The sequence below is a fragment of the Desarmillaria tabescens genome, assembly GCF_030435595.1.
Source record: "Desarmillaria tabescens strain CCBAS 213 chromosome Unknown EV420scaffold_180, whole genome shotgun sequence".
Taxonomy (NCBI): Eukaryota; Fungi; Basidiomycota; class Agaricomycetes; order Agaricales; family Physalacriaceae; genus Desarmillaria; species Desarmillaria tabescens.
In genome coordinates this window covers 1-16,724 of record NW_026848479.1, presented here as the reverse complement: position 1 = coordinate 16,724, position 16,724 = coordinate 1, and the positions used below count along the sequence as shown (strand labels likewise).

At 48.6% G+C, this 16,724-nt stretch overlaps 4 protein-coding genes across 4 annotated transcripts; all 4 read right to left on the bottom strand.

Annotated features, from left to right (window-relative positions):
- Nucleotides 1-1,235: 1,235 nt before the first annotated feature.
- Nucleotides 1,236-1,612, bottom strand: EV420DRAFT_1596380 (uncharacterized protein; the record flags this gene model as incomplete). The annotated part of the gene is made up of 2 exons (XM_060474971.1): nucleotides 1,324-1,612; nucleotides 1,236-1,273 (listed from the first exon to the last, which is right to left on the bottom strand). The coding sequence occupies exons 1-2, from the start codon at nucleotides 1,547-1,549 to the stop codon at nucleotides 1,236-1,238; spliced, it is 264 nt and encodes an 87-aa protein (XP_060321794.1). The 5' UTR covers nucleotides 1,550-1,612.
- A 1,152-nt stretch (nucleotides 1,613-2,764) lies between these two features.
- EV420DRAFT_1653856 (uncharacterized protein) lies at nucleotides 2,765-3,421 on the bottom strand (the record flags this gene model as incomplete). Its single annotated transcript, XM_060478768.1, has 2 exons — nucleotides 2,765-3,354; nucleotides 3,415-3,421. The coding sequence occupies 2 exons, from the start codon at nucleotides 3,419-3,421 to the stop codon at nucleotides 2,765-2,767; spliced, it is 597 nt and encodes a 198-aa protein (XP_060321793.1).
- Nucleotides 3,422-4,499: 1,078 nt separating this feature from the next.
- On the bottom strand, nucleotides 4,500-5,556 carry EV420DRAFT_1488541 (uncharacterized protein; the record flags this gene model as incomplete). Its single annotated transcript, XM_060470622.1, has 7 exons — nucleotides 4,500-4,538; nucleotides 4,577-4,603; nucleotides 4,704-4,726; nucleotides 4,987-5,036; nucleotides 5,128-5,261; nucleotides 5,347-5,382; nucleotides 5,407-5,556. The coding sequence occupies 7 exons, from the start codon at nucleotides 5,554-5,556 to the stop codon at nucleotides 4,500-4,502; spliced, it is 459 nt and encodes a 152-aa protein (XP_060321792.1).
- Nucleotides 5,557-14,513: 8,957 nt separating this feature from the next.
- On the bottom strand, nucleotides 14,514-14,954 carry EV420DRAFT_1653853 (uncharacterized protein; the record flags this gene model as incomplete). The annotated part of the gene is made up of 1 exon (XM_060478767.1): nucleotides 14,514-14,954. One exon carries the CDS (start codon nucleotides 14,952-14,954, stop codon nucleotides 14,514-14,516), a length of 441 nt encoding a protein of 146 aa, XP_060321791.1.
- Between the last annotated feature and the right edge of the window lie 1,770 nt (nucleotides 14,955-16,724).

The following is a 16,724-nucleotide window of genomic DNA, read 5'->3' as shown; positions in this document are numbered from 1 at the left end:
TCGGTGATGTCGATGGACTCTGCTGGTGCGCTGGAAGCGCTTCTGTAGGAGTCGGTGCTCGACTCGGAGGATCGCGAGCTGGGTCGCGACGATGTGTAGAGGGACCCTCCAGGTCTCCCGGAGGCGTCAGATTCGACATCTTCGATCGTCTGTTGTGATGCCGAGGGAATGTGAATTACTGGCGGTGGATACGCCGGGGTACTGGGAATGTAATGGAAGGGGAGTTGCGCGCGGACCTGCCTTTGTTGTCGAAAACAACGGTGTATCCGGTACAAAATAATGGACAATGAAAAGAGTATGAAAGTCGCGAAGACGGCGAGAATGGATTCGGACCAGGGCATCTGTCCGGGAATCTATCCGTGGCGTAAGTCGACGATGGACCATGCAAGCTGATAAACAGCAAGTATGGTGAGGACAATGAGAAGCGCGATGATCAAGCTAAGGTCGGTCTCGTAATTGGAACCGTTCATTAACGAGATCTCGCAGGATTCGTCGGAAGGGGAGCTCGTCACTATTAACAAGGCGATTGTCAATAGAGAGGCGAGTTGGAGAGCGAGTATGAAGGGTTTAATAGTGGAATACGTAGTGTCCTTAAACGAGACGGGGATATAACGTGTACAGGGCGACTAACAAGCCTGCTAGTAACACTGCAGATATTCCGAGTCCGATTAGGACGAAGGTGAAGTATACAGTCACGAAGACTGCGAGGATGAGGTCGTCGAAAAGAATGAATTCGACGATTAAGTCGACCACTAGTGCTAGAAGGAGTAGTCGGAAGGGGATTACCCAAAGGACTACTGCGACGAGGAAGTGTATCGGACGAATCTTGAATACAGGTGAGGGGCTTTTCCGTCGGTCCACTCGCTATGCGTTGACAAGCACCGGGTTGTCCACACGAACGCAGGCGATGACCTCCTCTGGTCAAGCGAGGTGAAATTGCTTTTGAAAGTAACCGAGCAGCGCTCTTTCTCAGAAGTGACGCTGGGCGGTGGTAGACGAGCTTCGGCTAAATGTTAGCCACTAACTCAAATCGACTTAGATCGCACTAAGGTCGCTACTCGCACTTCGGTAGACGACGCTTTAGCAAGTCAAAGGCGACGTAAGTCGATGGGACAGATAGTCACGAAGGACGGAGTTCGATGTTAGGTAGAATTAACCTTAGCCGAAGCTGGGGTTCAGACCAGCTGAGGCTCTACTTAAATACACGTGAGTATTCTAAAAATACTACTGCGCAGTCAGTCCGTGATGATCGCGCGTTGCGTAATCCGGCTGACTAAAGAAAAGAAAAGAAAGGGAAAAGAAAAAGAAAAAGAAAAGAATAACCGTAACAATGAAGAGGAAGATAGGTTTTGAAGATGAGGAAGATGACATACAGACCACGGCAAAAAGGTTTAATAGGACGGAAATGGAGGAGGAGGAAGAGATCATGATGTCGACATGATACACAGATATATGTACGAATGAGAAACGTGAATTTCAAATTAAGAAAAGTGCACGATGAAGAGACCGGGAGTGAAACGAGATGAGCAAGAAGGACAAGGCTGGACATAAGATCAATCAAGACAGACACATCAATTAAAGAGGATACAGAATATAAATGATGGAAAACAAACGAGAACAGGAAGCAGGCTAGGGGAAATGCGATGTGGCACAAGAGCAAACTGTGGAGCGTGAAAAAAAACGGGAATAGCCATCCATGAATAGAATTATTCCCATGAGAGACCCACAGAGGAAGAAACAGGATGGGATGGCAAACACCGCCATCACTGATTCCACGAATAGAATTTCCCACAGGGTTTCACGACACCATAATAACCGAGTATCCTATATTCATAGGACTCGGAACTGCGACTTGAGGCAGTACCTGCAAATGCGATGACGATACTTCCAGCCCACAGGTATATTCTTTGCGTTGCAGAGCTGATGGGCACGAACCAGTTGAGACTCTGTGTAAGAAATAAAACCATGACATACATCACACGCTGAAATCCCAAACAAGAGAACTACCCATCGGTATTCAGAAACCCTGCATGGCGGTTTGATTCCTTTTTCAGCTTCCCTCACCACCTTCCAAACGAATGACACATTGCGAGCTGTCAATGTGCGAAAAAAGTTTCTGTCAACTCGCGATAAGTTGATGAGGTCGCGAGGAGTAAGCACACTGCAGATCTGCAAAGATTTCAAGTTAGTTGGAGATGGCAAGGAAGGATTAGACTTACCGTGAATAAAATGTCAAGTGGCATCATAGGTAAAAGGCTCAAATCTCTTTTTCATGTCTTCCTTTTCTTTTTCTCGTCTTTGTCAAGAGACTTTGTTGCCGAGTTTCTCGTCCTTACTCTCTTCAAACTCGTTCTCTCATTTTCTTCCTGCCTAGGCTCCATCCCTATGGATTCCATATTTACATGACAGTGATGACACAGCCAGCAGAAGGGAAAAACGCTGGCACACCTTGTTCATGAATGTTTTTATCATCTGCTGCTGCACTGGCTTCAGGACTCTCCCTATTAGATGGCATATTTCCCGAAAAGAAAAGACGCGAAGGCTTGGGTCAGTTCCCCAGTCAGGACATCACACCACTGGAAAAAGTTGGGATATAGAACAGGCAAAATCCGGAATGATTTTTTCTTCTTTGCTGGAAATGGAACAGCCATTGTATTTAATAATAGAATGTCAGAATATTGATGTCTAAACCTTAATCTTCCCAGTCCTGCTGCTCCACATTCCATCCCAACACTCTCATGACCAGGCTGTTCTTCCGCTCGTTTCATGCCGTATCTACCTCAGGTTCCAATTCGTCTACACCACGAAGCGATTGTGAAACCTCATCCAGTTTCCTGGATTTAGCAAGGCTACTTTGCACAGACCTCTGAACGTCAAGGAGATGCACGAACTTGCACTTTCCAGGCCACTTTATCACAGCCACTATGACCTTTTCAAAGGTCGCATATCTATCAATGCCTTCGACTTGGTTAATGTCGTCTTCTGTCTTTTTTGCAGTCTTGGAAACTTCCATCAGCTTTGTCTCCAAGAGAGAGGCAAATTTGTCGAGTTCATCAGCCAATAACATGCCCAGTGTTAGCTTCCCTGTTAGCACAAGGTCTGCCATCATCAAGCATAATTTAAGCAGGTCCTTGGCAAGTGTGGCAGGTACGTGATGCGGGACCATGTCTACATTGTTGCCTAGTTCGGGACTAGCGACTGAATATTGATTCCCATGATATGTCATCTTCCAGGCGAGGTATTCCAATGAAGCGATTTCAAGAGGAGTCTCTCCAACACCGTTTTCAGTGTAAAGGGCCTCATCAGGAGACGCCTCAATGATTAGTTTTGCAATTCCTGGAAAACCAGCCTTCACTGTGGTGTGGTGTCATGAATTCACCCCTATTTTTTGCTTATCTTATCTTATCTTATCACGGTACATGGCAAGATGGCAACTCGTCATTCGACTCTCATCATCATTCCTTGTACCTGACCTGTATCATTCATGACCCACTTGGTCACATGCCCACACGGCATCACCTCATGCCATGGACCACATCACTAGGACTCTGTCATAGGCTCTGCAGCCATACCCAGTGGGAGGCAGCATCACACAGATGCTACCCTTATTACTCGCAGGAGCGCTTCTAGCATCATCACGCTCATACCGCATCATCGGAGCATTGCCACAACACAACCATCAGTTCCATCTGATTGGTCCCTAGATCCACCGCTCACATGCATGATCCGTTTGATGGCCCATAGACCGATCACACTCCTATGGGCCTGACCCTCCTTCACCCAGTCACGCTTCTTTAGGTCGACTCTGATCACATCCCAGGATGGACAAGCCGCCATGTATGCTCCTCAGAAGACAGTGCCCTATGGATGCTAGTCTTCTTACTCGCAGGAGGGCTTCTCCTATACCAAGCACCATATGATACAGAGGACATAGAAGACAGCGCTGCATTGGGACAGCATGCACCGAGACATAGGAGCGGTACATACTAGTAAATACCACAATGTATTTAAATGAGCCTTGCTGTGGTCTTACACCCCAGCTTCAGCTAAAGTTATACACTCCTAACTTTTCACGCAGAAACTCCCTGTTTCGTGCCTAAAAACTATCGTTCATAACCTAGTGATTGCAATGCCCTCTTCACAACTGAATCACCGAATGCAAGTGACAGTTTAGAGGCAAACGTTGTTCAATCCAAGTTAGTGCATTACATGTGGAGTGGGTTGATGCCATCAATGTCATGGTGGAGAATGTTAGCTGCTGTATAGTTGATGAAAAGCTTATTGATTGTCTTGCATCCCCCCTTAATCGCTATATGGAGCAGCTGTGATCATGGTCAAGACTGTACCTGTAGCTGCTACTCTGATATATCAAACAGCATTAGTTGACACTTAATTGTGATACATCAACAGCATCAGTTTACACTGAACCTATATAGGGCAATCACACTGGTACTACAAGAGGCTTTAATAAGCACAACAGCTGGAATGAAATGACATCATCAGAAAATAGCCGGCCGACCGAGAGTCAAACCCAGGACCTCCAAAATAATTTCAAATTGCATCACATGATACTAACCACAGCCATGCTAACCACTACACCATACTAATATTAAAATTATAAGTATTCTTACTGTATATATAGCCTCTTTTTTCACAGATCACCACAAGTACTTAGCTAATCCTGCCTCTTGGGCAGCACATACCGAATCCGTCAATACTAATTTATCTGAGTGAAATTATTTAAAATCATGAGATATATATAATAAAAATGCAAAAATATATTAGTACATATATAAGGGGGGGCGATAAGCAGTGGGTGGGCTTGTGTAATGGAAACAAAGAGAATGCGATTTGGCGCCAAGGGAGAGATTTTGAGGGGTGACATCGGACACATGAAACATAGTGCTTGCTGGGAATGTGGAGGGAGGGCTGATGGATGGGCGTACGCATGTCGATGGGGTGCTGGGGCAGCCAAACGCACCTCACCTCCACCACTGCTACCACTGGTCAGGAATAAGGGCAGGATAACAAAGTGGCTGTCGTGGAATGTGTGGCAGTCCAACAGGGATAAGAGCTGGCAGTGGGGTTGGCCTCATTTGGCAGCAGTGGCAAACATGATGACAGTACCACCATTGCCTTCCCTGTTGTAAAAGGGGGTGGTTCATATGTCGGCGGGAGGCACCGTAATTGGCTGGAGGTGTGGCTTGGGGTGCAGGGTGTTGGGTCAGCTCATGCAGTGGTGATGGTGGTGACGGTGGCAGCTGGGAGAGGATATAGCGAATGCATGGTACTCTCCAGTATGGAAAATGGAGGATGCAACACGATAGCAACGTAGGCGGTGCGTACAGCATAGGGAAAGCTCATGTTGAAATCACTGCAATACTAGCAGTGGGATGGAGTTGTTACAGAGTCATTTGAACCATCCATGCTCTGAGTGCCGTCGTCATCGTCGTCGTCGAACATCGGTGTCCAGCCTGTTGTGAACCTTCCCGCCCAGCATCCTTCTCCTTCCTCCACTCCATTCGCCCTTCCCACCTTGATATGGCCATCCCACATTCTCCATCACATTCCTTCAGCATCATTTTCCCCACCCATCCACCAACCCACACCCTCACCATCATCATCATCATCACTGGGCCTGCCAATTTCAGTCTGGATTGTTCACATATTGTAGTGCATGCCGATGGGCGACAGAGATCATATCACAGTGTTATTGTGCCCTGCTTGTCGACGATGTTGGTCATTGCTGCTGTGCGAGGTGATGTTGGAGATGTAGTGGCGATCACTCGCAGCAGAGAACACAAACAATCAAATGAATGAGTGAATGAGATGCCGCCTCTAAAAGGACTTCATGGGAAATTTTTCAGAGCACGTGGCGGAGATGGCCCATGCTCAATCAATTGTATTACATCGAAACTACTACTTGATATATATATGTGGGATTGAAAGATATAAGAAGAAAAGCGGCTCAATCAAGCAAACTCTGTAGTACATAGCAAATGTCTCCCATAGCAAAATACAGCTCCTTGTGGGCTTCACTGGATCTAGCCCGCTCATGATGAGTTGTGAGAGGAAGAACTTTGGCCCTCTCAGCCCAGAAAAACAGTGCTGCCACAATGCTGACCATACCATTTTTCTCTGAGCAAGTCTTGAGGCACTCCCAGCTAATATCCGTCGATGGATGAATTTGGATGGGGCATCCGTCATCTTCACACTCAAGATCCTCAATGGGGTGCTCATATGCTCCCACATGGCCTTCAGGCTGAAGATTCGCCCACCATGCCCAGAAGGGCAATTGAAATTTCCAGATAAGATCGAGATTTGCATAACTGGGTTGCCACTTTTGTGGTCATGTGTTAGCGACCGATTACACAAACAAGATCAAACAACTAAGCGTGACTCGCACTTCGGTCAGGCGCTTTATGTTGTCTGCAGGTTTGTGTGCAGGGAGCTATCGCTTAGCGAGCGAGAGTGAGTTCAGACTAAGTTATCGGGTGAATAAACTTTAGTTCGAGACTGAGGTTTAAGACCTGCAGTCGAGCTACTTAAATACAGTTTGGACTGTTCTAAATATACTACAAGAGTCTGTAACGGTGCGGTAAACGCACGGTACTAGCATGGTATAGTACGATCAGAGTCGGAGAGTTAGCATAGCAGGATTACGATGAGTTCGATAAGATGAGATAAAGCGTGAAATCGTAATATTACCCCCCTGTTAAGGCAGTCGTCCCGACTGCGATATGGCTTGACTTTGGTAGATAGGTGCCTACGAGTGTTTCGGGATTTGGTTTGATTAGGTACTTTTGTATTGCTTGTACCAGGGGATGATCGACTTCCGATTCGGTTATGGACTCAGTTTCTGACCAAGAATCGGTTCTATCGTTGTTTTCCCAGCACTCTGCTGGGGCAAAGTGCTGAAAGAGACTTGTTCGAAGTCTTCTATTGCTTCCCTGGCGTTGTCGAGTTCCTGTTCATTTACCCAAGAGTTCTCCTCCCTCGGATAACCCTTCCACTTGATGAGGTATTCGGTTTTGGTGTGTCGTTTACGTCCCTTTCCTACCGTTCGTTCTCGTCGGTCTACTATTTCCTCGACCTCATATTGTTCTTGTCCGTCTATTAGGTCTGGTGGAGGAGCCGTAGGCTGTATTTGAATTGGGAATTTCGGCGCGTGATATGGGGTTAATAGGTTCTCATTGAACCGATTGTGAATTTTCCAATTCGAGGGTAACTTGAGTTCGTATGCGGAGGCGCCCTTCTTGGAAATTACTTCAAAGGGTCCTACGCGTTTGTCTCCGAGCTTCTTCATTGGGCGAGGGAGATGGAGGTTGGTAGAGTCCAACCATACCCTGTCTCCGGGGTGGTACTCTATGGCGGTTTGTTGATGCTTGTCGTATTGTCGTTTCATGGTTTCCGCCGCTTTTTCCAACGCCTTGGCTGTTTGTTCGTGTACCTTCTGTATGTTTGCCACAAACTCTCTAGCGGCTGGGTTTGTTCCCTCTTTGACAGTGAGCGGTGCGAGATGCGGCTTCTGTCCATGATTGATTTCGAATGGGGAATATCCGGTCGCGGAGTGTTTTCGATTGTTGTGTTGAAACGCGGCGAGAGGTAGCCATTCGCTCCAGTCATTTTGCCTGTGATTGATGAAGATCCTGAGATACTTTTCAATTTCTTGGTTCGCTCTCTCAGTCTGTCCATCGGTTTGGGGATGGTAGGTGGTGGAGGGATTTCCCTGGATGTGTAGCATCTCGTATAGCTCTTTCATAAATTTGGACACAAATTGTGGTCCCCGGTCAGAGATGACCTTTTGTGGCATACTGTGTTTTGCCCAGACGTGGTCGCGGAGTATTTTGGCCCACCCTGCGGATGTCAATTCGGTGGAGCAGGGGATTGGAATGACTTCCTTTGAGAACCGGTCAACAATCATAAGGATGGCATTATACCCATTGGAGTCGGGTAATTCGCCTATCATGTCTACGGTGATGTGTTCCCATGGTCTTGTGGGTACCGCATGTGGGTGCAACGGTGCTCTTTTCCTTTGGGTATTGGTTTTGGTGCGTTGGCATGCCTTGCATCCTTTCACGTACTTCTCAACATCATTTTTGAGCTTCGGCCACCAGTACTCTCTTTGTACGAGTTCCTTTGTTTTTTTGATGCCAGGGTGTCTGGCCGTGATGTGGTCGTGGTGAATAGCGATTAGCTCTCCTCGCAGCTTTGTATCGCAGGGAATATATAGTCGTCCATCGTAGTACATTAACCCGTCCTTTTGGGTTATTCCCCGGGGGTGATGAAGAGATGCTTCTATCCCTTTATCCCACTTGGTTACGTCTCGTAGCGTCGCCTTGATCTTCTTATGCACTTCTTCTCCTGGCATGATCAGTGCTCGGAACATTTCCGGTTTCAGCACTACTATTTCTTTGTTATCTGCTCCTCCTTGATCGTGGTCCGCTCGTCGTGAGAGAAGGTCTGCCTTCTTGTTGGCGGTGCCCGGTTTATGGTGAAGAGTGAAGTGATATTCCGCTAGTTCAGTCACCCATCGTGCTTGTTGGCGATTGAGCTTCTGGGGTTTGCGGAAGTACTGGAGGTTCTGATGATCAGTCCATATTTCGAAATCTTGATGTGCCCCCATCAGGTAATGTCTCCAGTCGTTGAGGGCCAACATGATCGCCAGGAGTTCCTTGTCATAGATTTCGTAATTTCGTTCGGTTATGGTCAACGCCTTGGAAAGGAAAGCCACCGGTCTCCACCTCTCGTCCTGTTGTTGGGATAGTACTGCTCCTATTGCCCCTTCACTTGCGTCCGCTTCTACTCTGAATTTCCCGGTTCTATTGGGTATAGCTAGTACCACCTCCTCGGCTAGTTTGCGTTTTATTTCTTTGAACGCTTCTTCCTGCGTGGTTCCCCATCTCCACTCTGTTTTTCCGGTGAGTTGGGTCAGTGGTCGTACGTGTTTGCTGTAATCTTGAATGAACCTTCGGTAGAAGTTTGTGAACCCCAAAAACGATTGCAGTTCCCGTTTTTTGGTTGGTTGGGGCCACTCCGTGATTCCTTTGACCTTCACGGGATCCATGCAGATAGCCCCTTGGCTGATGATCACCCCGAGGTATTCGGTTTCTAGTACCTCAAACTCGCATTTTTCCGCTTTCAGGAATAGGTTGTTTGCGCGGAGAATGGCCAACACCTCCCGTACCATGGCCTGATGCTTCTCTTCGTCTTTGGTGCAGATCAGGATATCGTCTAGGTATACGGTGACGTCTCCGCAAGCAATCTGCTCCTTGAACAAGTCGTTCATCATCCATTGGAAAGTGGCCGGGGAGTTGGTAAGTCCGAAGAACATTACCATGGGTTCGAAGAGCCCACGGTTTGTTCGGAAAGCCGCTTTCCACTCGTCCCCGTGCTTGATGCGTACATTATTGTATCCCCACCTAACATCTAGCTTGGTGAAGTACTTCGCGTCCTTGAGTTGATCCATTAGTTCCCCTATGAGAGGTAGCGGGTATCGGTTCTTAATGGTCATCTCGTTTAACTTTCGATAGTCCTGTACTGGTCGAAGTTTTCCATCCTTCTTTTTGACAAAGAAGAAGGGAGATGCCATTGGGGATTTGGAAGGTCTGATCCTTCCCGATTCCAGGTTTTCGTCTAAGAATTTGTCCAACTCCTCTTGTTCGGTTGGGTTAAGGGGATAGACTTTGCAGTCTAGGCTGGCATTCGCGTTGGGTATCAGCTCGATGGCATGGTCCCATGGTTTGCGGGGTGGTAACTCGTCAAAGTTTTCTTTTGCGAATACGTCCTTGAAGTCCCGGTACGCTTCCGGGACTATTTCCTCAAACATTTTTTCCTCTTTGGCCTGGTTCGCTTTAGCGGCTAACTCATTGGCTTTGCTCCCCATGGCTCGTACGTGGAATGCTTCTTCAAAGTCTACGATCAGAATGGTATCTCCTTCTTCTACTTCTGTGCCCCAGTTTTGCTCTGGGTCTTCGTCCAGCAGTTGAAATGGTATTTTTCGACACGAGCACCGGACTAGGGACACTGCTCCAGTCTTCCAGTCGATGATTGGGTTATGTCATTTGAGCCAGTCGTGGCCCAGGAATAAGGGTACGTTTCCTAGGTCGACGACCGCAAGGTCTATCTTTTCATGGTGGTCTCCGATTGTCATTCGGAGTTCCACCACCTCGCTTATGTCTCCCCCCTTGTTGCGACTCCCATCCGCATTGTAGACTGCCTGAGCTTTGGCGAGTTTTACCGTATTAAGCTGGTGTTCCTGCACAAACGATCGGTTTATGCAGCTCCCGGTGCACCCGCTGTCTACCAATGTGTTTACGGCTCGTACTTGACTGGTATCCAATGTTTCCAGTTGTACTCGTATGTTGACGCTCCTCCCCTTTCCTCCTCGGATGTATTGCGGAGGGGCCCGAAGATCTTGCATATTCTGTAGGCATAGCTCGCGTTGTCGGTATGTTTCTTGTGGTGATCCTATAAGGTCTAGGACTAGGTCTTCATCGACTTCGATTAAGCGCCTGGGGTGCACCCACATGCGTAGGGTAGCAAGCCTCCCATCCATGGTTTTTTCCTGACGCATTTTCCTTCTTACCCATTCTGCGCTATGCGGCTTCATCCATCCCTTGTCCCACTTGTCATCATAGTACTCGTTTTCCAACTCAGTTACCTCGTAATCTTCTGGGTACTCCTCGGTGTGAACCACCGGGTCTTCTCCTTTTGGTTGATTTTTGAGGCTTTGTTGATAACTGTAGTCGTCTTCCTCATCCGGTACTTCTTCGATAGAAACAGTATTTTTATTGGAAATAGGGGGTGCACATAATGGTCCCACCGACCCACCCACCGGGGAACACGAGCCCCCGGTGCCATTATGTGTTAGCGATGAAGGGGGTAAACGTACCGTTATGCGCTGTGGAGGAATGGGGTCCCCGGTCGTCTTGACTGTTCTTTGCGGGGCAGCGGTTTTGTTGCTGGGGATTCGCGTTCCCTCTTGCGGCTCCGTTCCACGATGAGGGCAGCCGGTCACTCGTGGCTGGCACGTACATTCCACCCCCAAGTGGGGTTCTTCACTGCTCGCCTTGGGCTCGGCCGCTCTTCCTCTGTTTCCCGCGCCATCATCTGCCCCCGACGGAGTGAGGTTGATCCTGAGTGTCCCACCGCCTTGCACTGTACTAGCAGTTTGTGCTTTCGCACCGGTGGCCAAGGAGCTTGGATGGGGTTCTTCTTCGAGCACGGTGGAAATCCCCTGTACACCGTTCTTTTTATGCGACTTGTTAATTTCATTTTGTGAATGCGTGAAAATTGTGTCATTGCCTCGAGATACTACATGCGGTATATTAGTCCGACCTGCGGGTTCTGATGACGCACCACTGAATGAAATTAAGTCCTTAGCCGACGCGCGTTTGTCGCTTATGCCGCCGGCTCGTCTTTTACCTCCTCAATTTTTGAGGTTGAGGCCTTGTGTTCTTCATCCTTTAACACCTGCTGATACATGGCTCGGACTTCTGCTCGGGAGAACTTGGGTTGATGTTTGACGAGCCAGGTGCTTTGGTCCTTTGGGCATTTGTTGTCCTGCTTTCGATGTCCCTTGTGACCGCAACGGAAACAGCGGCCTTCCTTTCGAAGGCAATCTATCTCCATTGGTTGTCCTTGCCCCCCGTATGTGGTGCCCGTGCCTGTTTTCTTGTCACCCTGGGAATTGCCGGTGTTCCCGGTTTTTCCCTTGCCCTGCTGTCCCTGGTTTACTTGGCTTCTTCCCGTGTCTTCTGCTAGTCCGACGTGGTAATTGTAGTCCATTTGTTCTACCCAGAACTTCCATTCGTTGTATGTGCGGGGTAAGGCGGTGCCGGTTGCGTGTATGGCCATTTTCACGTTTTTCCGGATTGCCGGTTTGAGGATTTCGATCATGTATTCCTCGTTGTGGCGTTTTCCAGATTCCTTGGCTAGTCGTTCGAAGTCACGGAAGAATTCTTTTGCCGACTTGTACGTGTTTTGGCGAAGGCGTTTGAATTCCTGCAACTTGAGTTCTACCTCCGCGTCGGTTCGGAACTGGTTTTCGACTATTTGCTTGAATACGTGATAGGCTGGGTACCTTAGGTGATCGCAGACGGGATCATAGTATTCATCCCGGGCGTGGTTCCACCAGTGCAGTGCTTTGTCTGTGAATCTGAACGTGCAGAACACGACCCTGCTCGGGCTTTGTCCACTCGTGTTCATGGTGAATAGCTGGGGAAATACCGCGAAGTAATCTTCACACTGGTTAAAGAACCGGTCTACGTCGTTAGAGGCCCCTGCGAACTTCTCTGGTGGGTCAGCTAGCTGTGGCTTTACTAGTGCCCAGGGATTGGGGTTTGCCGTTCCGACTATGAACGGAGGTGGCGTGTTGGGTGGTTGTACAGGGTCAGCGGGGATTGGGATTGCTGCGGGTCGTGGGAGTGACCTTAGTGCCGGGTTGTGATGCGGGGATGGTGGCCCCGTGGGTACTGCGGGTGCTGCGGGTGCTGCGGGTATAGGTACCGCTGCTGCACCTCCGCTTCCTGGTGTGCCTGTGGCTGCAAATAACCGGCTAGGGTCCACGTATCCGGTTCGTCGTAGGATCGATAGGTGGCTTAAGTCCACTGTGCTTCCATCGGATGTTTCCGTTGGTTCTGGTACCGGGTACCGTTCTCCCGGTTCTACGTAGTCCTCCGGGTGCACTTGGTTCCATAGAATATTCGTATGGAAGAGGGTTTCTCGATAAAGCATGTGGGCTCCAATGGGTGAATTCTTTTCCTTCTGGAAGTACCTTCCCTGTGGAGACCCGTTCCACGAGATTTCTCTTGGTAACTTCTTTTCCGTCCAATGCAGCATTTCAAGGTATGTCATTGTTACTAGCTCCGCCTCAGTAGGCTCCCGAGCTAGATCCTTCCACGAATTCTGGTATGATGTCCTCGTCTCCATACTCTCCTGCCCGGTGTAGCTGCTCCATATCGAAGTCGACTCGATTCCACGGTTCTCGTAGATTTCTCCTTCTTCTAAGTCCAATTGGTCGGACTCGCTCGAACGGCTCCTGGCTTCCTGTGACGATTCTGTTCCAGTTTCGTATGATTCGGGCCCACTCGTTGACCCTGAGAACGACCTGTTCGAAGTCCGGTCTTCGGGGTCTATCCCATACCCAGGGTGCGATGAAGGGGATGGGGGCTGCAAAGGGGTGTTCTGGGGCGAGTGGGTAGATGGCAAAGGGGACGACGGAGGAAGGGGGTTCAATTCCTTCGTACATGAGCCACGCGTCGGCGTAGTCCTGTACCTGTCGGCATATATCGCAGCTGGCATCGGCATCGTATGTGGGCTCACATTGGTCGAGCTCGGTAGTGGCTTCCCCGGCCCTATCGTTGATGATGACTGGGGTGTTTGGACGCGTGACGAGATTGAGGTATTCTCCCTCATCGTCGCTGCGGCTGTAGTAGTAACCCCAGGTTTCTCCTCTGGAGTCGAGGCGTGGAGGGGACCAGTTGTTCTGTGGCCCTGGGAGCTCGCCGTCACTGTCCTCTTCTGTAGCGCTGTCCTCCTCATCTGTACTGCCTCCAGTTCCATCTTCAGTCGCTCTTCTTTCTCCCAGATGATATCTAAGCCCTCGCTGATAGAGGCGCTGCCCGTTTGAATCATACCCAGGGTTGGCGGCTGAGTTTTCGGTTGAAGTGGGGGATGGGGCGTCCCAGGGGTTGCTTCCTTCGCTTTCCCCTTCTTCTTCGGTAATGGGAGAGAGAACACGCTGGTCCATCCCTTGTTCGTAGATTCCCCGCTCTTCTTCTTCTTCAACGACTGGGCCTCTTTGTGAGGGCCATCCTTCCACTTCGGAGTCGGACTCATCGGAATCGGAGTCCTCTGTGACCCGCTCATCGCTGGTGATAATGATGAAGTTGATAACGGGTTCTGGTCGGTCATTGACGTAGTCTGGGGGGGGTGTGTCCGATCGTCTAGCCTCCGGGTTGGGGGCTTCGACGGGGATAGTTTCTTCGGAGACTGGCTCCTGGTTTCGTCTGTATTCATATCCATATAGGAACGCTAGGTAGACCAGGGTGCAAAGGCCTTGTAGTCCAAGGAAGTCGGTGACGGTTTGTTCGATAGGGTTCATTCGTTCGTCTTCGTCAACGTGGTTGTTGATGAAGAGTAAGAAAGTCTCGAACTAATTGTTAGCGACCGATTACACAAACAAGATCAAACAACTAAGCGTGACTCGCACTTCGGTCAGGCGCTTTATGTTGTCTGCAGGTTTGCGTGCAGGGAGCTATCGCTTAGCGAGCGAGAGTGAGTTCAGACTAAGTTATCGGGTGAATAAACTTTAGTTCGAGACTGAGGTTTAAGACCTGCAGTCGAGCTACTTAAATACAGTTTGGACTGTTCTAAATATACTACAAGAGTCTGTAACGGTGCGGTAAACGCACGGTACTAGCATGGTATAGTACGATCAGAGTCGGAGAGTTAGCATAGCAGGATTATGATGAGTTCGATAAGATGAGATAAAGCGTGAAATCGTAATATCATGCATGTGAAATCCATTGACCTATGCACTCGGGGCAGTAGTCAGTGGGTAATTTGTTGCTGCTGTCAAAACCATTCGCAGACTGAAATGCCACCCATGAGTAGACAACTTGGGTCCAGTTGGGCCCAAAATCATGCGATGTGAACAATTCCAAGACCAGAACCACCCAAAGGGGTGCACCAGATGGGAAGACGATGCTGGCAAGGGGGGGTACAACCTTCTCAGTCCCTTCAGGTGCCTCTACCACTTTCGTCATGAGGCTTCCCTTGCGATTACTGCTGCCTCTTCCATCTGTCTTCATTCTTTTAAGAACGACACTGCTACCCAGAGAATCCTCAGCAGTTCGCTTGCTGAGACTCAGTTGCCCGGTCTGGAATCCTGGGAGATGTTGGGTCAAAGTGAAGGGGTTGTCATGCGGGATTGGGTCCGACCTGTGCATAAGGGGTACAGTGCTGCCGACACCAACTTCTGCATCCTTCGCTGCCGAGGCATTGTCAGAGAGTACCGGCCTTATGGTGAAGAGGCTCTGTGCGCGCCAAGCTAGAGATGCACTAGCGTATATAACACTAACACACCCACACTCACACTCACACACACACAAACCCTCAGTAGTTCGGGGGTGATGTGCGATACAAGCACACAATAGCAGTAGTATTGAAATAATCCTTGCACGTTACAATATAATATAGCGCGCTTAGCAATATAATAATCTTCTAAGTCCAAATGCTTTTGGAACAGGAGGTGAGCGACAGAATCGCTTGGCCTGAAGGCAAAAGTATTATTTCGCAAGCCCCCAAATGTTCTACAAGAACGTATAACCCTCAAAATACGTCGCGCGCAACACACAAGTGTCCACAACGTTTCACAATACACTTAACACGACTTAAAGCCTTGCGCTCCAAGCAGAGAACACTTCAAAACCCGTTCGTAGCTCCACAGGGTTCTAACCTATGCGATCCAGAGATACACAAACACAGAAAACACGTCCACAAGCCACAGGGTTTGAACCTATGCCACTTGGGAATAAACCAAAAAAACCTCAGAGATTACTGACAAGCCAAAGGGTTCGAACCTCTGCCACTTGCAATAACTCGGAATTCACAAACAAGTTCCAAAAACACAAATGCACATTCAAGTTATCACAATACAATATTCTCTAAGTAGAGCACAATCAATTACTGTACTTTACTTGAACAAATCAAGCGCGCTCGAGCAAGGCATGCCTCGCGAGCTCTCAAAGTGTTCAAAATAATTCTAAGTTCAATAATACTCTCTCGCTCGAAGCTTCAAATAAAATCCTTTCATCGTACACTAAGCGCGCTGCTTCGTAGTACAACTGCGGGGGTCTGAAAAACTTACTAACTACCTGTAACTACCGCTCTTATATTTACCGTTAACTATATGAAATGTAAATACTGAAAATAGACAATGCTCCATCTCGGACTCCCTTCCCTTGCGTGCCGCGTCAGCCGTAGTGATAGTAATCATTATTTTACTCAGCACTCCGTGTCGGTGCGTGTGCTACCGCTGTTTTCTCCACTTGGCAAGGCCTAGCCTCGTCGTGCCATGTGGCGTGTGTCTTCTTATTGGCTCCGCGGATTTAATTACAGTGCCACGCAACTTATCTAGTGAGCGAGTTTTATTTTATTGGTTGCCGCGCAACCATTTCTAGTTTAATATTTCATATGGGCAGCAGATTTTATTTCTCTCCGGCTGAGAACTCCTTAGAGTATTCGGACTTGTTGATTCTTCGTTCAGGATGATGTTTCTCGGTGATTGCCGGATCGGCAGGGTTCGCGCATCATAGATCAATGTAGTGCGAAGCACCTTCAATATATTATCTTCAGTGAATTTAATTGAGTGATACACTGCAGAGGAGGGCACAGTGTGTGTGTATAAGCACTGAGACTGCACACTTAAATGACACAAGTGTGCCGTTCTAAGTCTAAGCCATGCGCTCTACTCATATTATTTTTATTATAGTGCTTTCTGCCTCAGTGTGTAGCGCTCTATGCCTTACATGCACTCTAATATTATTCACGGGGCACACACACGTTTGCATTCCTAGAATTCGCAAAATTACATGTGTGAACGCATTGCACGCGTGTCAACAGGCTGCAGGATGGGAGATTGAGCTGGTAACATACTCGGCTTCAAGCTGGCTGGGGCGGTAAAGGGAGATGGCAGCAGAGGCAGCGGAGAAATGGGA